This window comes from Marmota monax, unplaced genomic scaffold (genome assembly GCF_021218885.2).
Source record: "Marmota monax isolate L192 unplaced genomic scaffold, Marmota_monax_Labrador192_F-V1.1 WCK01_AAM20220418_F8-fsc00160, whole genome shotgun sequence".
NCBI classification, from domain to species: Eukaryota; Metazoa; Chordata; class Mammalia; order Rodentia; family Sciuridae; genus Marmota; species Marmota monax.
Genome location: NW_026694183.1, coordinates 1,893,085 through 1,915,906, shown reverse-complemented (window position 1 = coordinate 1,915,906; position 22,822 = coordinate 1,893,085). Strand labels below are relative to the sequence as shown.

The 22,822-nt window shown below is 57.8% G+C and overlaps 1 protein-coding gene across 1 annotated transcript; it reads left to right on the top strand.

Moving 5' to 3' along the window:
- The first annotated feature begins 797 nt into the window (after positions 1-797).
- On the top strand, positions 798-22,759 carry Mybpc2 (myosin binding protein C2). The gene is made up of 28 exons (XM_046466212.2): positions 798-1,640; positions 3,025-3,102; positions 3,609-3,695; positions 3,920-4,068; positions 4,422-4,539; positions 5,179-5,227; positions 5,381-5,440; positions 6,947-7,146; positions 7,400-7,532; positions 8,346-8,470; positions 8,542-8,647; positions 9,953-10,125; positions 11,930-12,095; positions 13,063-13,169; positions 13,436-13,465; positions 13,641-13,780; positions 14,839-14,998; positions 15,078-15,182; positions 15,570-15,758; positions 16,148-16,282; positions 18,243-18,410; positions 18,566-18,654; positions 18,736-18,931; positions 19,131-19,270; positions 20,003-20,162; positions 20,308-20,444; positions 21,708-21,894; positions 22,644-22,759. The coding sequence occupies exons 1-28, from the start codon at positions 1,622-1,624 to the stop codon at positions 22,652-22,654; spliced, it is 3,417 nt and encodes a 1,138-aa protein (XP_046322168.1). The 5' UTR covers positions 798-1,621; the 3' UTR covers positions 22,655-22,759.
- Positions 22,760-22,822: the final 63 nt, after the last annotated feature.

Genomic DNA, 22,822 nt, shown 5'->3' with positions numbered 1-22,822 from the left:
AACCTCCTGATGCAGTAGGGCTGGCTGTCGCTTAAACATGGCGAGAGCAACAGAGAAGGGGGAGATAAAAGAGGAAATCAAAGCAACAATGACGGCCAGACCTGGCTGAGCCTTGAATGACAAAATGAGGATGTAGATGTGCAGACATTGGGGGTTCCGTTTAATTTTTGTGTCTCCCTTTCTTCCAGCCAATTAGAGTTCTGCCCCACCTCCTCCTCTCTTTCTCTTCCGTCTAGGTCTCTATCTCCCACTTTCTAGGTCTCTGTCTTCCTCTCTCTGAATTGAGCCCTCGGGCTGGCGGTGGTGGACGCGAAGCTCCAGTTGTTAGAGTCCCTCTTTGTCACCAGGCCCTGTGAAACTGCTGGGTCCTGGAGAGGCGAGGCAGTCTGCCTGGCGGCCCGAGGCGTCACACGGAGGCTGCCTCCTGGTTGGACTGGCGCTCCCCGGGGGCAGGGAAGTTTTCAACTCTTAGGGGATTTTGAAAAAGGGGGGTGGGGGTGGGAGACGCGTAGGAAGAAAAAGGGGAGGGGCTTCACGTCCTACCGGGTACCTCACGCAGCGTCACTTCGGTGGCCCGCCCTACCCCTGTCCCTCACACCCTGTCCCTCCCTCCCACGCCCACCCAGCGCTCCCCACACACCTGGTTTCCCCAAGTCCCGCCCCGCCCCGGGGCCCGCCCCTTCCCCTCCAGCCCCACCGCCACCCGCCACCCCACTTCGGAAAGCCGCAGGTCCCCCTGCTGGGAAGGGCACCAACATCCCGGCAGCCCTCCAGGGCCTTCCCAGCTCCCCTCCCTCCCCCATGGGGACACCACCCTTCCCCTGCGTCCGGTGCCCGCCTCGCTCGCTCCGGGAACAGTCGCGGCAGCCGGCTGGGCTCGGTCCCAAGGGGCGCGGCGACCAGTCCAGAGCCCCAGGTGGCCGGGGGCCCAGGCCTTTGGATCTGCCCACGCCCGCCGAGCGGGACGCGGGAGTCCCAGAGCCCCAGTGCGCTCCCTGGGGTCACAGAGACCTCCTCCCCCCGACAGTTGTCCTGCCTACGCTGGGAAACCGGACCCTCCCTCCCGGCTCTGGTTTCCCGAAAACTCCTGACTTGCAGATACTAAGAATGGCTTTCTAGATGTCTCTCCCCAACCCCCACGCCAGCCTCTGACTCCCGGCCTCACCCACCTAGGACCCCCGCCCCTCCCTTGCCTCCTCCCAGGACCCAGGCATCCTGGCCCTCCTCCGCCTCCTCTTTCCTTCTTCGGGACCGAGAACCAGAACCCGGGGCCCGGGTTCCTCTGCTCCCCGACTTACGATTCAGGGCACCCAGCCCCCTCCTACCCGAGACCCTGATGTCCCCGCTTCTGGCACCTCCTCCCTCCGAACCAGGTGTCTTGAGCCCCGCGGCCTGTCCTCCACGCGGACCTGGCGTTCACCCATCTATCTCTGTCCAGCTGTTATTTCTCGCCCTTTAGAGCACCAAGAGGAATGTGGGGCAGCCTTCCGATGCCTCCCGGAGCCTCCTGGGAGTCCCCGGACTTCTTAAAGCCCCCCCCCTCCCCTTGTGGTCCCACCTGTCCTCCCTAGGGCCTGGCTAGAGGCGGCTGGGTCAGAGGAGCCGGAAGAGATCCGCAGCCATGCCTGAGGCCAAACCAGGTGGCTACCAGGACCCCTTTCTAAGAGACGATGGGTCTTCTTTTCTAAATGGGGATTTGGGGCTCCTGTTTTTGTGAGTTGGGGAGAATGGGGTGCTTTCTCTGTGAGGAAATGTTTATTTATTTTTTTACGTGGGATGGGGGCCCCATATCTGAGTAGGTTGTCCCTGTGTGGAAAGCTGGGGGAGATTCCTTCTTGTGTGAGGTGGAGGTGTTGCATGTCTTTGTAGGATAGGGGGGTCCTCTCCCCCTGCAAAAAAGAGGTTTTTTTGTAGCGGATTAGGGATCCATTTCAGGTGAATGGGGATTCTCTGATTGTAAATCAGGGTTCCTTTTTCTCAGTGGGGGAAGGGTCTCTGGCATGTGGATTGGGGAGTCTGCATGGTGGTGGGGTCCTTTGCATTTGGAGGGGGTATCCTCTAGGCAGGGATGGGGCTTCCGCCCTGGATGAAGACTGAATCTTTTTAGGAGTGATCGTGGGTGGGTATAGAGCTTAGGGGTTCCGGTCTGCATGGGACTTGGGACTCTTCTCCAATAAGGAGGAGGAGAGCCCTCTTTCCATGGGAATTGGGGCTGCCCTGTGTAGGAATTAGGGGATCTTCTTGGAATAGGAACCCAAGATCTTTCTTTTTCTCTTTTGCAGTTCTGGGGATCAAACCTAGGGCCTTGCATTTCCTGGGCAAGCACAGTGCCACTGAGCCACACCCAGCCCTGGAGCCCTTTCTTTATGTACAGTTTGGGAGGTCCCTCTTCCAATGGGACTGGAGGGCACTTCTCTGTGGAGGCATGGGCTCCCTCTCTATGAGGAAGTCTGCACAGGAGACAGGCCCTGGGTGGTGGACCTCTTCTTGGCGTGTTGCGTCCCCTGGCATCAGGCCAACCAGGAGTGGGGTGGGGGTCCAGCCCCTTTCTGCCCCTGTGCCCCCATGGAACCAGCACCCCAGGGGAAGGCTGCTGTGGTCAGCAGGAGGTGTCCAGTTTCTAGCCTAGAGGAAGAGCTAATTATACCCCCAGAAACCAAAAGGTCAGGGCCCAGTGGCCTGGGTAGCTGGGGCACCACCTGCCTGGGGTAGGGGAAACCTGATCTCACAGACTCAGGATTAGATATAAATTTACACCTAGGATGCCCACCCCCCACTTCTGGGTCTGAGGAAGGGGGGCTGGGGCCTGGACCCCTGGGTCTGAGGGAGGAGGGCTGGGCCTGGACTCCTGGGTCTGAGGGAGAGGGCTGGGGCCTGGACTCCTGGCCCTGGACCCCTGGGTCTGAAGGAGGAGGGCTGGGCCTGGACCCTGAGTCTGAGAGATGGGGGCTGGGGCATGGACCCCTGGGTCTGAGGGAGGAAGGTGGCCAGCACATGCTCAAGTGTGAACATTTCCTATCTCAGCAGCCAAAAAGGTCCCAAAAGGCAAAGATGCCCCCAAAGAAGTTCCCCCTAAGGAGGCTCCTGCAGAGCCCCCCAAAGGTGAGAGGGTATCCCTGGCCTGTCATCCCGTCTCCCTCTTACACTCCTCTGTGCCCTCTCCCCAGCCTCTTCCTGGTCTTTTTCCTTTGGTCTGTCCCCACACAGCACCAGAGGTGACCAGCCCTCCCTGCTCACAGTCTGCCATGGCTCCCTAGTGCTAGGAGAGCGCCAGCCCCTCAGCCTGGCCTCAGGCTCCCATCAACTGGCTAGTTGGTCACCACGTCCTGCCCAGCTCTGAATGCCCCAGTCCGTCTTTAAGCCTCTCCTACCCTAAAGGACCATTTAGTCTACACCCTCTGGTTCACATACGGGGAAGCTGAGGCTAAAGGGCTGGGGGAGTCTAGTTAGGTCACACAGGCAGCTATAGGACACACGGTCTTTCCCAGTTCAGGAAAAGCCACTCTGCCCCCATGGTCTCTGAGCCTACTGAACAGGGGGCCTCTTCCCCATGCCCTGCTGCTCGACCCTAGCCACTCTCTGATATCCTAATCCTGTCTCCGGAGCAGAAGCCCCACCTGAGGACCAGTCCCCGACTGCTGAGGAGCCCACTGGCATTTTCCTGCAAAAGCCAGACTCTGTATCAGTGGAGACTGGTGAGGGGCCTGAAGGAGGCGGGGCCTGGACCCCAGGTCTGAGGGAGGAGGCTGGGCCTGGACCCTGGGTCTGAGGGAGGAGGCGGGGCCTGGACCCTGGGTCTGAGGGAGGAGGCGGGGCCTGGACCCTGGGTCTGAGGGAGGAGGCACTGGGTCTCTCAAGCTCACAGTCCCCCTCTGAAGAGTTCTGGGGATCCTGATGGCTCTCCTTTCACCCTACCCAGGAAAGGATGCTGTGATCACAGCCAAGGTGAACGGGAAGGAGCTTCCTGCCAAACCGGCCATCAAGTGGTTCAAGGGCAAGTGGCTAGAGCTGGGCAGCAAGAGTGGGGCCCGATTCTCCTTCAGGGAGTCCCACGACTCTGCCAGTAATGTGAGGACTCCACAGTATGGGGGGTGCGCGGGCGGGCTGGGGGCGGAGCAGGCCTATTATTTGAGGCACAGCTGTGGCCTGGAGCCCCCTGGGTGGAGGCTCTGTTGAGCAGTGGGGGGTGTTTGGGGTTGGGTATAGTGCACTTGAGTGTGGTCATTTGGGCCCAGGAGTCAAGATTGTCCAGCCAGGAGAGACTGAGCTGGCCACTGGGTGCTGAGGCCCCTGTGCTAGGCCTTCAAGGCCCCTGGGTTGGGTAGGGGTGAGGACTTGGGCACAGTTCTGAAGTGGGCTTGGGGGAGGTGAGGGGCTGTGGGGTCGTCCAGTGTATCCACACCCCTGGCCCTGGCCCCCAGGTGTTCACTGTGGAGCTGCACATTGGGAAGGTGGTACTGGGGGACCGTGGGGATTACCGCCTTGAGGTCAAAGCCAAGGACATCTGTGACAGCTGTAGCTTCAACATTGATGTGGAGGGTACGCTGGTGGGGGTGTGGTGGGGTAGAAGTTTGTGGGTCTGGGCTTGGGGGTGTAGGGAGATTGTGGAGACATGTGGGGAGGCTGGGTGTGTGGATCTGGGAGTAGAGATCCAGGGTTCATGGTATTCAAAACCGGGGAGACCATCCACGGGCTAGAGGAGGAGCTATAGGTTCAGGGGGAAAGTGTCCGGCCTGTGAAATCCTCGGAGGTGAGCAGACTCCAGGCTTGAGCCAGTGGGATCAAGGCTTGGGGGATGAGGGTGTCCTGGTGTAGAGAACGCGGGGGTGTGGGCTGAGGGCGAGGGTATAGGGGACGAACAGGAGGCTACACATGGGGGCACAGGTATAGAGCTCTGAGGGCATTAGGGAGTCTGAGCTCAGGACATGGGGGACTTAGATATGAGGGGTGCAGAGGATGAGGCTGCCCAGGCCCCGGAGGGAGCGGTGCAAGCTGCCGAGGGACAGTTCTGGTGGCCAGGGATGTGAGTGAGTGGGACTGGGAGTGGAGGGGCCAGGCCCAGGCAGGAGGGCGTGCTGGTCCGGCAGGCAGAGGAAAGGGGCCTGGAGAGGAGCTCCTGTTCTTAGATCAGCTCTCGCCTCCTGCTCACCTTCCCTCCCCCCAATTGTCCTCTCCCAGCACCCCGTCAGGACGCCTCTGGGAAGAGCCTGGAAAGCTTCAAGCGAACGTAAGTGGTTTTGGATTCTGGGGAGAGGGGATCTCCTGGTGCCAAGGATCATGGGTGGTGGAAATGTGGGAGAAGGGAGGATCATGGAAGGCAGGGAGTGAGGACCCCAGGATGAATCTCAGTGAGGTTCACTTCCCCTCTCAATGGCCACAGGGGTGAAGGGAAGCCAGAGGATGCTGGTGAGCTGGATTTCAGCGGCCTGTTGAAGAAGAGGTGAGCCCACTTCACAGAGGGGAGTTGGGGACCCAAGGGAGGAGGATGGCGGGCGAAGCTCCACTGCCTGTTACTTCCAAATTCTCCCGGAGTCTCTGCTTCTCCCTCCATCATTTTCTCCCTCTGTTCAGTTCCTACCTGCCAACCCATCCAGTCACCTGTCTATTCACTACCCACCTACACAGCTGTTCCCCTTGCCCCTGCCCACAACCTCACCCAGTCCACCACCTGCCCACCAATTAGCCTACCTACTCCTCTTTAACCCATGACCCCACATCCACTCTCCTGATCACTCAGGCTCCAGTTCACTTCCATATCCACCCACTCATCCAACCAACCATCTGTGCATCCTCTTGTCCCACCCACCAGTCCATCCGTCTGTCCATCCACCTACCCATCCATCCATCCACCCACCCACCCATTCATCTATCCATCCACCCATCCACTAATTCATCTATTCACCCATCTTCCCATTTCTCAATACCCCCACTCACATATCCCTTAATCTACCCACCATCTTTCCGCCTGTCCATCCACCTAATTGCCATTATGCTCAGCCATCCATGTCAGTCCTTCAGTTCATCCTGCACCTCCCTGCTTCATATACTTCTCCACCTGGGGGGTCCCTTCCTGTCCTCCTCTCCACCTCCCATCCATCCTTACATCCATCCACCTTCCCACCTTTCCATCCGTCTAGCCATCTGTACCCTCTCTCTCTCCCAACCATATCCAGTATCCTGTCTGCCTATCTACTCATCCCCCATCTGTCTATCCAGACATTCTTCTACCAACCGTTCACTTCTCCATTGAGACATTGCATCCCCCACCCGTAGCTCTCTGTTAGGTTGAACTGTAGGAAATCAGTGTTCTCTAGGTCAAAAATGACTGAATGATGGTCATGTCATGCTGCCCCATGTAGTGCCCACCACCTGCTGGTCAACCTCTCCATCCCCCACTCCCCCACCTACCCCATAACCAACCCCATTTACTAATCCACTCACCCGTTTCCCTGGCCAGTCAACCACTGCCTGGGCCACCTCCCATCAACAGATTCACCCAGCTGCCCAACATTTCTGGGTAGCCACCAGCCCATCCCCTCACCCAGCCACCTTCCATCAACCCCCCGCCTGTCTTTCTGCTTCCCCATCCATTGACGCATCTGTCACTCACCCGTTGCTCTATATTTGTGTGCCCGCTCATCTGTCCTGTGGGGGCAGTGCTGGAAGGGTGGGTGGGTATGTGACCGCCAGGCTGGGGACTGGGGCCTTCCTCTTGAGGGCAGTAGCATGGGGGCTGTGAGAGCTCTCAGCAGCCTAGGGATGGCATCTGAGGGGCCATGTGGAGAGGGGAGGAGGCTGGAGGACAGAGGCCTAGGAGGAGGCTGGGGTGGGACAGTGGAAGGCCAGAGAGAGAAGGTGACTTGGGTAAGTCCCACAGCAAGCAAGCAGAGGAGACGCTCGCTCACCTTCTCACTCCTGGTGGCTTCGGCCTGCCTCCCGCCCTCAGGGAGGTGGTCGAGGAGGAGAAGAAGAAGAAGAAGAAGAAGGACGACGACGACCTGGGCATCCCCCCGGAGATCTGGGAGCTCCTGAAAGGGGCCAAGAAGAGCGAGTATGAGAAAATCGCCTTCCAGTACGGCATCACCGACCTCCGGGGCATGCTGAAGCGGCTCAAGAAGGCCAAGGTCGAGGTCAAGAAGAGCGCAGGTCAGTACTCTGAGCGGAGGAGGCCCATCCACAGGGACCCCAGAACCATGGGCACCTGCTGTCTGGACACGGGACCTATCTTGGAGACCCCGGCCGGGGAGTAGCTGAATCTTGCTCTCAGGGAGGTTCACAGGAGGCCCCTGACCTTGACCTCGGAGAGCCCGTGGCCTGGGGAGGGAGATGTGGCTTCTCCTAGGTGCCCAGGGTGGTGAGGCTCCTCATCTCTAGCCCCTGTGCTTCTCTCCACGTCCAGCCTTCACAAAAAAGCTGGACCCCGCCTACCAGGTGGACAGGGGCAACAAGATCAAGCTGGTGGTGGAGATCAGCGACCCAGACCTTCCTCTCAAGTGGTTCAAGAATGGCCAGGAGATCAAACCAAGTAGCAAGTACGCGTGGGGCTTGCTGCCTGGTTGAAATCCAGTCCAGAAAGAACACCCAGCAATAAGGATGGGTTTCTTTTTTTGCTTTGCTACTTTTTTCTATAATAAGCCCCGCCCCCCCAATACTGGGGCTGTGGAACCTAGGGACACTCTACCATTGATCTGCAACTCTAGCCATTTTTATTTTTTATTTTGAGACAGAGTCTCCATAAGTTACTCAGGCTGGCCTTGAACTTGTGATCCTGCTGTAGCCTCCCAAGTTGCTTGGATTCCAGGTGTGCAGCACCACACCTGGCTATAATGAGCATTTATTTATTTATTTTTTTTGGAGTGGGATATTGGGGATTTAACCCAGGGGCAATTTACCACTAAGCCAAATCCCCAGCCTTTTTTATTTCATTTTATTTTTTTTAAATTTTGAGACAGGGTTTCACTAAGTTGTTTAGGGACTCACTAAGTTTCTGAGGCTGACCTCAAATTTGCAGTCCTACTGCCTCGTCCTCCTGGAAGGAGCCCACATGACTTCTACTCACATTCCACTGGCTCAGACTTAGTCTTCTGTCCATCCTTGAGCAAAGGAAGCTGGAAAATGTAATTCTCTAAGTGGGTGGTCATGTGCCCCTGCTCAAAGGAAAGGAGGGAGGATGCGAGTGGACAGTTGGTATTTTCACTCTGGTTGTTCACATAATGAAATGGGCTCTCTACTGCTCCCACACACCTTGACTTGGAGAGGGACATGTGTTCTGAGAATAGTTGGGCAGAGCTGCCCGGGGCAAGGCCTTCCTCTGTGCACGGGTTGAGGTGAGCTCTCTGCGCCAGGTACGTGTTCGAGAATGTTGGTAAGAAGCGAATCCTTACCATCAATAAGTGCACACTGGCCGACGACGCGGCCTACGAGGTGGTTGTCAAGGATGAGAAGTGCTTCACGGAGCTGTTCGTCAAAGGTGAGTGTGGAGAGGGGTGGAGCTCTTTGGGGGGACCCGACACCACTGACCTCAGTCCCCCCACCACACAGAGCCTCCAGTCCTGATCGTCACACCCCTGGAGGACCAGCAGGTGTTTGTGGGCGACCGTGTGGAGATGGCGGTCGAGGTGTCAGAAGAGGGTGCCCAGGTCATGTGGTGAGTGACCTTGACCCCTGAGCTCCAAATAGGTGTCTCAGCCCTGATCCTGATGGGCGCTGGCACCACCAGGGACGTTCCTGACCTTTACCCAGCCTTTCTCTTCAAATGTTGACCTTTCCTCAGTGCCTCTTTCTGGGACTTCTGACCTTGACCCATCATTTTCAGGGTCTATTCCTTGGTCCCTGTTGTTTTGTTAAATATTTATTCATCCATGTAGTCCATCATCTGTCCTTAGGTCTGGCTATTCATCTACCTTCCATCTATCCGTCCCATTCATTAATTCATCCATCGGCCCATCCACCTCCTCATCCATTCAAGGAGATCCTCAACCCTCCATCCACTCATAATCCCTGCATTCCCCTTTCCCTCCACCCATCTCCCATCATCCAGTCACACACTTACCTCCATGGATTCACCCATTCATTGCCTTGTCCATTTGGATGGTTCTCTAACCCTCCATCCACTTATCCACCCTTCTACCCACTTGCCCACCTTCTGCCCCTTCATTCATTCATCCATATATTGATTCACCCATCCAGCAAATATTTATTAAGCACCTATAGCAGGTTGTGCTCTTCTACTAAAAATATATCAGGGCTGGGGTTGTGGCTCAGTGGCAGAGCACTTGCCTAGCACGTGTGAGGCCTTGGGTTTGATCCTCATACATAAAAATAAGTAAATAAAATAAAGGTGCCCGTCTACAACTAAAAAAATAGTTTTAAAAAATCAGCCTGGTGCCTACCTCTGTGGCCCTTATAATCTGGAAAATTGGTGGTGTATGTGTGTGTGTGTGTGTGCACATGTGTGTAAGGAGACAGGCAGGCATTCATCACATTTCATGCGAATAAATATACAAGTTCTTCTTTGACAAGTGATTGAGAGGAACAGAGAGATGCTGTAGCGTTTCCAAAGGGGGAAGGGACTCGGGAGTTTGGACAGGCTTCCTGGAGGGGTCCTTCCTGGGTTGCAATTGAGATCTGTGTGACAAGGTGGCAGGGTGACGTGGGAGGGGATCCCAGTGGGAGAAGCACCACGAACCGGGGTCAGTGTTGGACATCTCTCTGAGACCGTCAGGTTTCCACTGTGCTCTGACCTCTACCCATGGCCTCCTTCTGTGTCCCTGACCTCTCCTCTGACTTCCCCTGGGACCCTGCCAGCCCTCCAGATGTCTCTACCATCCCCTGTCTCCCTTCCTCCTGTGACCTTCCCTCAGTCCCTCTGCTCTGGTTCCCCAATCACCTCCAAGACCAGGCCCAGAGCTGAGCGGGCCCCTTACACCCCCTTTCATGTGCGTCCACCCAGGATGAAGGACGGCGTGGAACTGACGCGGGAGGACTCCTTCAAGGCCCGGTACCGCTTCAAGAAGGACAGGAAGCGCCATATCCTCATCTACTCCGACGTGAGCCTGGAGGATGGGGGCCGCTATCAGGTCATGACCAATGGCGGCCAGTGTGAAGCTGACCTCATTGTGGAAGGTGAGGGCTCGGGCGGTGGGGCCTCTCCTTGCAGCCCCCCATGGCCTGGGCCCCAAATCTGGGAGCTGAACCAGATCCTCCCACCCTGCCTTCAACCCCAGGGAAATCCTGTTTGTCCCATCTTCAAAGTACATCTTCAGCTGCCCCTTCCTGGCCCAGGCCCCTGTTACCTCGTGCCTGTAGCAGTCTCCTCACTGGCTGCCAGGTCCATACTCGTCCCCTTACAGTGACCTCTCTACACCTCATACCTTTGAGGCAGCCTCGTTTACCTAAACTGTGGTGAACACTGAGCACCAGGTGTCATCCAGCTCACAGGCACAGTTGGTGACATCCTGGCTGGGATTTTGGTTCACAGTCATGTAAGGTGTCACCACTGGGGGATGTTGGGAGAAGGGTCCAAAGGACTCTGCATTGTTTGTGCAAGTTGCTCAAGTCTGTAGGTCTATACAAATGAATGGCGAAAACAAACCAATAAGCCCAGCTGGTGGTGCACGCCTGTGATCCCGGCGACTATGGAGGCTGAGGCAGGAGGATGGCAAATTCAAGGACAGCCTCGGCAACTTAGACCCTGTCTCAAAACAAAATGACAAGTGCAGGGTGTCTCTCAGTGGTAGCATGCTTGCCTGGCATGTGTGAGGCCCTGGGTTCAAGAGCAGCACTGCAAACAAACGAAACCCCAACAAACCCTGTCGCCTGTGGGCCAAGGAGATGACGGGTGTCCCTGCGTTACCATAATAAATGACAACACGGAGCCCATGTGGTGGCATGCACCTGTAACCCCAGGGACTCTGGAGCCTGAGGCAGGAGGGTAGTGAGCTTGAGGGCAGCCTGGGCAATTTAGAGCATCCCCATCTCAGAAAAAGAAAAAAAGGAAAGAAGAGAGCTGAATTTCCTGGAATGGAAGGATGGATTTCCAAGATCAACTGACAGGTGCAAAACAAACAAGTCACCATATGTATAAAGACAGAGAAAGAAGAGAAGAACAAGCACGCGCCCCGTGCCCCAGGTTCTGCAACCCCGGGTTCCAGCAGCCGTGTCCCTCGCATCCCTCTGGGGCCTGCAGCTGAGCTGAGCACACAGACCCTTTCCTTGTCGTTATCCTGTGACCATCTGAAGTGCATACTTCGGTTGTGTCGGGCTGTGCAGGTCGTCCAGAGATGACTGAGAGCACAGGGACCCGAGGTTATTCACAGACACTGTGCCATTTACTACGAGGGACTGGAACATCTGCCACTCTGGTATCTGCAGGGAGCCTGGAATCAATGCCCTGCCAATCCCGAGGGACAGGGATGTGTTTGCTTTTACAGCTGCAGAGGGGATCAGGATGGCTGGAAGAGCGCCGCTCCTCTGTCTAAACCCTATAATCACTTTGCTCTAAATCAGGCATCTTATTTAATAAGAGACAAGCATTTAACGCAGTCTCCTCTGGTGGCCCCTATCCCACTCAGAGACAGAGTCCTTTTATTTTTTTTTCAGTACTGGGAATTGAACTGAACCCAAGGCCTTGAGCCTGCCAGGCAAGTGCTGTGCCACTAAGCCACCCCCACCCCGCCTGGGGCCCCCCCGCACAGCGTTCCCTCTTCCTGGGAGTCTCTTCTGCATCCTCTGTGGATTCTTCCCATGCCACCTTACTCCCTCTCATGGTGGGCCTTGTTCAGCCTCCCCACCAGAAGAGGACCACCCAGGGCCAGTGGTGGCTTCCGAGTGGTCCAGGCTGCCCTGCAGGGCCAGAGCCTCGGGTGCGGGTGCGCATGAGTCTGCGGGCCATCTGGAGTAGTGACGGCCCCGCCTCCCTTTTGCTCAGAGAAACAGCTGGAGGTCCTGCAGGACATCGCGGATCTGACCGTGAAGGCCTCGGAGCAGGCTGTGTTCAAGTGTGAGGTGTCCGATGAGAAGGTGACAGGCAAGTGGTACAAGAACGGGGTGGAGGTGCGGCCCAGCAAGAGGATCACCATCTCCCACATAGGCAGGTGAGGAGCGTGGAGGGCCGGGCGCGGTGGCTGTCGCTCCTTGGCGGCTGTGGGCCCTCTTCCTGGTTCATAAGAGCCAGGGCTGACCTCCTTGTGAGTGTGTGGGTTGGCAGGGGGACTCCCTCCTGCCTGTGTGGCCGGCAAATGTCCCCTGGTCCTGCCTGGGCTCCATGAGGACCTCAGCTGGCACGGTTCAGCTGACAGCACTCTGGTCCATGTAGCCTCCCATCCAGGAGGCGAGTCTTGGCTATTCCGTGGCAGAAGCAGAGGCCGCACGAGAGGCAGAGGTCCCCAGAGAGTGGAGAAGTGAAGGTGGGCCCAGTGGCCTGTGCTGGGGACTGTCTCAGTGTCACTTGCCCATAATCTACTGGGCAAAGAAAGCGCCAGGCCAGACCAGGCTCAAGGGGTGGGAAGAAGACTGCAGCTTGTGGTGGGGACAGGCCTGGCCACAGGGCCATGTGTGGGGGGCGCCTGGGGCCACGGGGGTTCCGGCTAGGACAGCAAGAGGCTGGAGTTCAACAGGTGCACGTCACACCTGAGATCAGCACCTGCCACCTGCAGCATGCAGCCACGCCCTCCTGGTTTTCTCGGCAATACTCCTGAAGGACGCAGACTTTCTCTGTGTTCTGTGGAAGGAACCAGGAGCGCTAAAGACAGCTGTCCTGACATCTGTAGGGCACTTGCTGTGTGCCAGGCACCTCTCTAGATGCTGTTCAACAACCCCTACGTACAGTGTTATCATTACCCCTATTTATGCATGAAGAAATAGAGGCACAGAGAGATTGAGTAACTTGCCCAATGTCACACTGCTAGTAAGTGGGACTCAAACCCAGGCCATAGCATCCTAAAGCCATGAATAAAAATGATGGGCATGTAGATTGCACTGAGGAGGGTGTTTCTCACGCTGGCATTGAAGGAAGGAGTGGGGGCAGACCCGCCTCCCCACCCTGCTCCCTCCACCCTTCAGGTTCCACAAGCTGGTGATTGACGACGTCCGTCCTGAGGACGAGGGCGACTACACGTTTGTGCCTGATGGCTACGCCCTGTCCCTCTCGGCCAAGCTCAACTTCCTAGGTAAAGATGCCCCTTCCTGTGCCCTAGGGATACAGAACACACCCTCCCAGACCTGAGGACCCCAGATGCCTCCCTAATGTACAGCGCATGTCACGGAGCTGGGGGCGGTCAGATGAGGTGATGGGAGACAGCACAGTTACTCAACAGGGAGCGGTGGCACCAGTTCCCAGGGTTTCTGCCACATGTTCACCTCTGCCTCTGGGCTGTGAAGGTGGGAGGAGGGTGCTGATGGCTTCGACCTAATCACCGTCTTTCTGCTCTTCCAGAAATCAAGGTGGAGTACGTCCCCAAGCAAGGTGAGGACCAGGTCTGCTCTGGTGGGCTGGGAACCCACCACGCTCAGCCTGCGGGAGGGGGCTGGGCTGGCCCCTGGGCCTCGGCCACTCTGGGAACCCAGCTTCTCAGGGGCTGCTCTCGTGGGCTGGGGTCTGACTGCCTGTCAAGATCCCTAGTGTCTTTCTGCACCTCCAGAACCACCGAAGATCCACCTGGACTGCTCGGGGAAGACCTCAGAGAACTCCATTGTGGTTGTGGCTGGGAACAAACTGAGGCTGGATGTGGCCATCACAGGGGAGCCGCCTCCTGTCGCCACCTGGATGAAGGGAGATGATGTAGGTTGGGGCTTCCGCCACGTTCCTCTTCCTCTTAGCTCTGCTGGGTGACGCCAGGCAAGTTTCTTGCCCTTTCTGAGCCTCAGTTTTATCCTGTATGAAATAAGGACAAGGATTCCTTCTTCATGGAGTTGTTTTGAAGATTGGAGAATTATATTTGTACACCACCTGGTAGGCGCCTGGCACAGGGTGGGTACTCCTTCCATTATCTACCCAACAGCTAATTAATCACGGATCAACTAGGTCACCCATCCAGTAACTCATCCAACCATCCATCCTTTCATGCATCTGTTAATTGATTAATTCATCCATCCATCCACTCGTGAAATAATTAATTCATTTGACCATTTAACCATCTATCAATTATCTATCCATTCATCTAGAAACTCATCTGTTTAGCTAGATATGCATCTATCCATCCATCCATCCATCCACCATTGTGACTGTGTATGTACCAGACCCTGGGTAGGTTCTGTGCTTGTTTCCCCTTCTGTAAAGTGGACAGACTAGCTTAGTCTGCGCTCACTTGCTCATTCACTCGCCAGCATCCTCTGAGGCTTCCTGGGCCAGGCTCTCTGGTAGTGCCGAGGTTGCAACCATGCATCAGACCAGCTGCCGCCCCTGCGGGCCTTCCCTCTTGGAGAGGCAGATGTGAGCCAAGCAGCAGTCACCTAGGGTTCTGGGGCTGAGATAAAGGGAGCGAGCAGGAGCTCCAAGGATAGGGAGGGATGCTCACGTTCAGCTGGGGGCTTCCAAGAGCGCGTCCTGGAAGAGGTGACTTCTGGGTGTCTAAGAGGATCTGGCTGCATGCACAGGGAACAGCCTTGCAAGACTTCGGGGACCAGACCATCTGGTGTTTTTTAATGAGGGACAGTGTTTGGAGGGTGAGAGGGCCGTAGGGAATGGTGGGCTGTGTGCAGACCTGAAGGGCCCCTGGGCCTCACGCAGGCCTCACGCAAACTGGGCGAGGGGAGCCCCTGCAGGATTTTGAGCACAGGAGAGATGGGGCAGGCCTGGGTGGAGAGCTGACGCAGCAAGGCCATCTGCTGCCTGTCCAGGTGTTCTCAGTCACCGAGGGCAGGACCCGCATCGAGCAGCGTGTGGACTGCAGCAGCTTCGTCATTGAGAGTGCTGAGCGCGCTGATGAGGGACGCTACACCATCAAAGTCACCAACCCCGCGGGCGAGGATGTGGCCTCCATCTTCTTGCGGGTTGTGGGTGAGCAGAGGGCCAAGGGCCAAGCCAGTGGGTGGCTTCCTGATGTCTGGAAGGATCACCTGACTCTCTCGTCTCCCAGATGTCCCAGATCCCCCGGAGGCTGTGCGTGTCACATCGGTGGGAGAGGATTGGGCCATCCTGGTCTGGGAGCCACCTAAGTATGATGGGGGACAGCCAGTCACTGGTGAGTGCCTGTGGGCCATCCCCACGACTCTGAGCTGCCTTAGTCTCTGCTGCTCCTCGATGTCCTCATGGGCCTGGGCCTTGGGTCCACCTTTGATGGAAACCCAGGTCTCTGCCTGTCCAACACTGTTCTTCATCCCGACAACCGGGGACAGGCCTGGGACTTTCTATGCACCGACCCCCTGATTCATGACCTGTGACCTTCTTGACTCCTGACCCTATGAGGGGTGGCCTTGGAATGCTTTGTGAGCCAGAGACCAACCCAAGACCTGTGGCCTAAGGCCTCCATGGGCCATGGGAGCCTTTTGATGGCACCTTCACTGTCCCAGTGGCCTGTGACCCCACGACCTCTCCATGATCCCCACTCCTCTGCTTGGGGAGTCCTCAGGGTACCTCCTGGAGCGGAAGAAGAAGGGCTCTCAGCGCTGGATGAAGCTGAACTTCGAGGTCTTCACGGAGACGACCTACGAGTCCACCAAGATGATCGAGGGCATCCTCTACGAGATGAGGGTCTTTGCTGTCAATGCCATCGGCGTCTCCCAGCCCAGCATGAACACGAAGCCCTTCATGCCCATTGGTGATGCCTCTGGACCCCTCACTGCCCTGTCCCCCTCGCACCTGCACCCTGACCTCTGACCCTACAGACTGCGGATTTCTGGGCCCTCATTGACCCAACCATCAACACCCACCCCACCCTCCTCCTCTCCTCTTGATCCCATGCACTAACCACTGGTCCCCACCACCCTAGATTCGTGCTGATGCCTGGATACCTCGGTGGCCTCTGCCTGCCAGGCGGGCACCAGCCCTGACCTGAGTCGGGCTCCCGGATGACATTCCTTGCTCATGCACTTTCAGTCAGCCCCGCAACCCCCTTCCCAACCGGACTGACTCCACCTCTGACCCCTGCCCCTTTCTGCTGACCCTGACCCTTCATTTATCCCACACCCCTTTCCCTGGCTCCTACAGCCCCCACGAGTGCACCCCTGCACCTGACGGTGGAGGACGTGACAGACACCACCACCACGCTCAAGTGGAGGCCCCCGGACAGGATCGGGGCCGGCGGCATCGACGGGTACCTGGTGGAGTACTGCCTCGAGGGCTGTGAGTGCCCTGGCGGGGTGGTGGCCCAAGGGGGCCCCAAAGGGAGCCATGTCCAGGGAGCTGATAGGGGTTGGGCAGCAAGAGGCACCTGGGGAGGGAGCCTCTCGCCCCATGTCTGTACTGGCGTGGATTGCAGGAAGGACCGGTCAAGCCAAACCCTCAGGCCAGCTTCTCCTCTCTCCCCGTGCCCCCGCACAGCAATGGCTCTTCATGTGTCCTTCTGTCCTTCCAGCCATTTATCTACTACACATACCTACATGCTTCCCTCTTTCCTTCCATCCAGCCAGACAGCCATATTTCCTTCTTCCTTTTCCCTTTTTATTTCTCCCTCTCTCTCTTTCCCTCCCTCCCTCCTTTCCATCCTTCCTTCCACTTGCCTAGTCAGTCATCTGTCCATCCTTCTTTCCATTGGAAAATCTTCTGGATCATCCAGCTACTGATCCATCCATCCATCCACCCATCCATCATCCATCCACCCCCCAACCACCCATCCATCCACCCACCCATCCATCCACCCCCCAACTACCCATCCATCCATCCATCCACCCATCCATCCATCCATCCATCCACCCATCCATCCACCCACCCCCCACCACCCATCCATCCATCCATCCACCCATCCATCCACCCCCCAACCACCCATCCACCCACCCATCCATCCTTCATCCACCCATCCAGCCAGCCATCCATCCCCCACTCATCCATCCATCACCCACCCACCCACCTATCCATCTTCCATCCATCCATCCATCTCCCACCCACCCATCCACTCATCCACCCATCCACACATCCATCCATCCTCCATCCACCCATCCATCCATCCTCCATCCACCCACCCATCCACTCATCCACCCATCCACACATCCATCCATCCTCCATCCACCCATCCATCCATCCCCCACTCACCTACCCATCTATCCACTCATCCATCCATCCCCCACCCAACTACCCATCTATCCATCCATCCTCCATCCACCCATCCATCCACCCATCTGTCCATCCACCCACCCATCCATCCATCCACCCATCCACCCACCCATCCATCCACCCACCTACACATCATCCACCCAGTAACATTTTCACCCATGTGTCTATCCACCCACCCATCCAGCCAGCCTTCTCTTCCCTTCCCTTCTTCTTCTACCCGTGTGCCTGCCTGTCTACCTATCTACATATTGTCTCTCCACCTGTCCATCCATCATCCATATTTCCATCCTCCACTTCTCCACTGGCCCCTGAACACTCACTGGACACTGACTGTAGCCAGCCCCAGGGCCACAGATGTGGAACTGTCTCTGATGTGGCCAGTCACTGGGAGGCCTTAAAGCCAGGCAGATATGGCTGCCCTCCTGTCCCTGTGCTTTGTGCCTGTGTGGCCCTGGCCGAGACTTCAGGCGTCAGCTCCCTCCTAATATGGTGGAGGTAGAGCCCATCCTGACAGGTACCTTCCCCCTGCCAGCCCACTCCACCCTGTCTGACCTGGCTGATCCCCTATGCCCAAGCCTGGTACTCTGGAGCTGGGCGGTGAGGGCTCACACCCCTGGTGGTTGCTCTGACCCTCAGTGCCTCACCTACCCAGAGGCGGCAGCAGAGGCGGAAGTCCAGGGAGCTGTAGCCTCGCTGCCTGCTCGGGCACCCCTGGGTGTGGCTGCCCAGCCTTCTTCTGCTGTGCCCTCAGAGTGGCCCCTAAGCAGAGCTCAGCAGTGCCTTGGTTCTGCTGCCCAGGCTGCCTGGTCTGAGCTCTCTGGGCCTCAGTTTCCTTGTCCCTAAAATGGGGAGACCATGGGTCAAAGCAAGGTGGACACACGCACGCATGACTGCCCTGAGGACCCTCACAGGAACGCTGGGCAATACTCAGTATTGGCTGTGCTGGGGCCCAGGTCACCAGAGGGACAGTGAGCAGGGGGCGGGGGAGCTTGGAGGCCGGGACTGAGGCACCCGCCTGGCACTTCTCTTGCAGCCGACGAGTGGCTTCCTGCCAACCAGGAGCCCGTGGAGCGCTGTGGCTTCACGGTCAAGGATCTCCCAACCGGAGCCAAGATCCTCTTCCGGGTGGTTGGGGTCAACATTGCAGGTCGCAGTGAGCCGGCCACCCTGGTCCAGCCGGTCACCATCCGGGAGATTGTGGGTGGGTGACCCAGCCCTCGTAGAACCCAAGTCAGTGACATCCCATCTGCCCTTGCTGGGTGGTCACCAGGGCCTCCCCCAGACAATCTCACCCATTCTGTCCTTCAAATGTCCCCTGGGCCGTGCGCTGAGCCCCCACCTGGGTCTTACCCTCAGAGCAACCCAAGATCCGCCTCCCGCGCCACCTGCGCCAGACGTACATCCGCAAAGTGGGCGAGCACCTCAACCTCGTCATCCCCTTCCAGGTGCCCGGGCTGGGGCGGGACGGGCGGCTGCGGTGGCCCCACGGTGCTGCAGGCCCCTGACCCGCTGGCCCGCTCCCCCAGGGCAAGCCCCGGCCCCAGGTGGTGTGGACCAAGGGCGGAGCCCCCATCGACACCTCGCGCGTGCACGTGCGGACCAGCGACTTCGACACGGTGTTCTTCGTGCGCCAGGCGGCCCGCTCCGACTCCGGGGAGTACGAGTTGACCGTGCAGATTGAGAACATGAAGGACACTGCCACCATCCGCATCCGGGTCGTGGGTGCGCAGCGGGTGGGGGTGGGGCGGGGGGACGTGATCCAGGAGGGGAAGGGCGGAGGGGGCAGGAGGGGAGGCGTGAGGGGCGGAGGACGAGTGGGAGGAGGTGAGAGGGAGGAGGTTTGGGGCACCAGAATGGGTGGGCGTCTAAGCGGAGAGGACTGAGGGGCCGTGTGGACAGCGGCCATGGGGCCTCCTTCCAGAGAAAGCAGGGCCCCCGGAGAACGTGCAGGTGAAGGAGGTGTGGGGCACCAACGCGCTGGTGGAGTGGCAGCCCCCCAAGGACAACGGGAACAGCGAGATCACCGGCTACTTCGTCCAGAAAGCAGACAAGAAAACCATGGTGAGAGGACGCAGGGCCTCGAGAGCGGAGCCCAGGGTCCCATTCACCGGGGAAGGAGGCGAGAGTGGGGGGGGGGCGGGGGGCAGGGGCTGGGGGGGCCCTCGAGGCTGAGGCTTGATGCAGCTCTTTTTGGATTGAGATAGACTTCACAGAACAGAATTAGGCAGTAACCATTTTACTGACTGGTCCTTTGTGGTGCTGGGGATGGAACCCAGAGACCCCCACCCCTGCCAGGCGAGGGCTGTTCCACCAAGCCATACCCCAGGCCCCAGAGTTCCAGGAGCCCCCGGGGGCTTCTAGCACATTTCCAAGGCCTGCAGCCACCACCTCCATCTAGTGTGAAGGCATCTCATCACTCCAAAAGGAGACCCGTCCCCATTGGCAGCCCCCACTTCACCCACCAGTCCCCAGAGGCTGCCCACGTGCTGTCTCAATGGACTCATCTGCTCTGGACATTTCACATGAGTGGAATCAACTTGGGGCTTCAGTAGTCTGGTTTCTTCACTGAGCTCAGTGTCTTCAGAGTTCACCCTGGTGGCCCTCGTCACTGTTTCTCTCCTTTTTAGGGCTGAATAATATTCCAATATATGAGGGTTGTCATTTTGCTAATGTCTCCCTTGATGGCCATGGTGAATAGCGCTGTTGTCAATGACAGGTCTTCTCAACTCTCCCTGACCCTCCTGTGTCTGTGTCCACTTGTGTATGTTCCCATGTCCCCTGTCCCCACACTAGGAGTGGTTCAACGTCTATGAGCACAACCGCCACACCAGCTGCACTGTGTCTGACCTCATCGTGGGCAATGAGTACTACTTCCGCGTTTTCAGTGAGAACATCTGTGGCCTCAGTGACTCACCTGGGGTCTCTAAGAACACGGCCTGCATCCTCAAGACAGGTGCTGCCACCCTCTCATGGGGCCCCGTTACCCCTGGGGTTCCAAGGGAGGGCACCTGGCCACAAGGTGGAGATGGCCAAGTCTGTTCCCTGGCCGGGGCTGGGACCGTCTAGATGGGCCATCTTACTGGCATCTCTCTCACCAGGAATCACCTTCAAACCCCTCGAGTACAAGGAACATGACTTCCGGACGCCTCCCATGTTCCTCACACCTCTAATCGACCGGGTGGTTGTGGCTGGATACTCCGCGGCTCTCAACTGTGCTGTCAGAGGCCACCCGAAGGTGTGGGGGCAGGCTGGCCTGCAGGTGCCCCTGTGTGGGCCCCGCGGGGACTCTCCCCACAGCCCAGGCCCATCCACAGCTCTTCCTGTGGGAATCACTCCCTGTGACCCACTTCCTGTTCCCCTCCTCTGGCCAAAGCCCAAGTCAGACAGTCATCTCCCTGCCTCTTCTCTGCTGTGTGACCTCCAGGGGGCAGCTTGTCTTGGCAGCCTGAGGAGAGGCCACTTGGTCTCTTGTCCTGCTCAAGGACACACATCGGTGCCTTGGACACAGAAACCTGGTGGGGGGTCTAAATCTGCAAGGAACCCCCAGGGCTTCCCGCTGCTCTTTGGGAAATATGGACACCTGCAGCCCTGAGCTCCAGGAAGCCGTGCAGACCCGGGGCTGGCCGACTCCAGCTCAGGGGCCAAGGCTGACTGCTGCCTGTTTCTCCCAATTAAGTTTTATCGGCACGTGGGCCACATACATTCGTTTGTATTTTGCACCACAGCAGCAGAGCTGAGCAGTTGTGACAGAGACCTTGGGGGCACAAAGCCTGACATAGTTATGATCTGGCCCTTCACAGGGAGGCATTCGTCAGCCCCCCTCCAGTCACTCCCTCCGTCGTCCCCTCCCCTGCTTCCACCCCCGCGGCTCAGCCCTTTCTGCCAGGAGCTGACACGATGCCTCCATTCGCTCCATTTAGTCTTTCAAGGCTTTTTATGTGCTAGACAAATAGGACAAGAAGTTCCTGTCCAAGAAGTTTGGGACCAACGATCAACTGAGGGTTGATCCAAAATCACCCAAATAATGTAAAACTACAAAGGGTGACAAGAAATGCAGGCAGTTCTGAGAGAGTAGTGTCCCTGTCCCAGGGCAGGGGTCAGGAAGTGACATGAGCAATGGAGTGAAGGACAAGCAGGTGCTAACCAGAGACGAGAGGAGGAGGGACAGTATTGAAGAGGGAATGTCAGTGCGGAGGCCCGATGGAGCACATCTGGTCATTTCGGGAACAGCACCCAGCCAGCGCCTGGAGGGTGGGGGCAGAGAGTAATGGGGTCAAGTCACGTCAGGCTGTGGGCTGCTATGCTGAGGACAGTGGGAAGCCCTCACCACTACCTGTGCAGTGGGGTACAGAAAAGGAGACTGAGGGTCAGAGAATGGAAGTTCAAGGAAACTGACAAGGAGGTGGCCCAGCAGGATTAGAAACCAAACCTGCCTCCTGAGCCCGCCTACCATGGCCCAGGGCACACCCTGAGTTGGCCTCTTCTCCCTCCTCGGCAGCCCAAGGTGGTCTGGATGAAGAACAAGATGGAAATCAGGGAAGACCCCAAGTTCCTGATGACCAACCACCAGGGGGTCCTGACGCTGAACATCCGCCGCCCTTCGCCCTTTGATGCGGGGACTTACTCCTGCCGGGCCTTCAATGAGCTGGGGGAGGCACTGGCTGAGTGCAAGCTGGATGTCCGAGGTGAGGAGGGGTCCCCACCCGGGCCGACCCCACCTGACTGGGGCTCTGTGCCAAGTGATGCTAGACCTGAGCCGGCCTGGGGCCCGGGGAGGCCCTGGGCACAGGGCTGGGCCGGCAACAAGGGGCCGTGCAGGCAGGGAGGGGCGCCTGCCCACCTGGCCAGAGCTCAGTGAGGTTTCTCCAAAGGGGAGGAGGACAGAGGCGGAGAGGAAGGAGAGCCCAGTGAGTGTCCCCAAGGCCTCCAGCAGGCCTGGGCCTATGTGGGGAGAGGCGCTGGGGGCTGAGCGAATGGGACAGCCCGTAAGATGCCCCCGAGGGACTCAGTACACATGGTGCCTCTTCAACACTCTTCCAACCTCCCCCGCCTGGGGCCTGGAGCCAGTCAGGGGCCAGTGCAGAGGACACTACCAGGCCCCTTAGGGCTGTACTCAGTGGTGACCATCCAACAGAGAGAAGACTCTCACTGCAGACCCTCAGCAGGGGCTCAGAGGGACTTCTCTACACCCAGGCAGCTGCAGTTCTAGACTGTTGCTCTTCTGGGGTCCCCAACATCCAACATTTTTCTGTCCCTTCTAACCAACTGAATCTGTTTAAAAATGGCCTGACCTCGGGAGTCCTGTAGCTGTCTATAGCAGAACAGCCTACTCTGGGGTGGAAATGAGGGACAGTCGCTGGACGGGAACATGTCATGTGGACACAGCTGGCAAAGGCACCTGGAGATCTAGGCACCTCTCTCATTGTCCCCACAGTGCTGCAGTGAAACCGACTCCAACCTGTGGAGGTGACCAAGCCTGACTGCAGCCCGAGTGCTCTGCCTCTGTCCCCTCCTCTACTTATCTCACACAACAAGACAGTGTTGCTTGGACTCTCGCGTGTCTTTCCTTGAATCTGCTCCCCTGCCCCCTCCTGTCCCCCAGCTCTCTGGGTG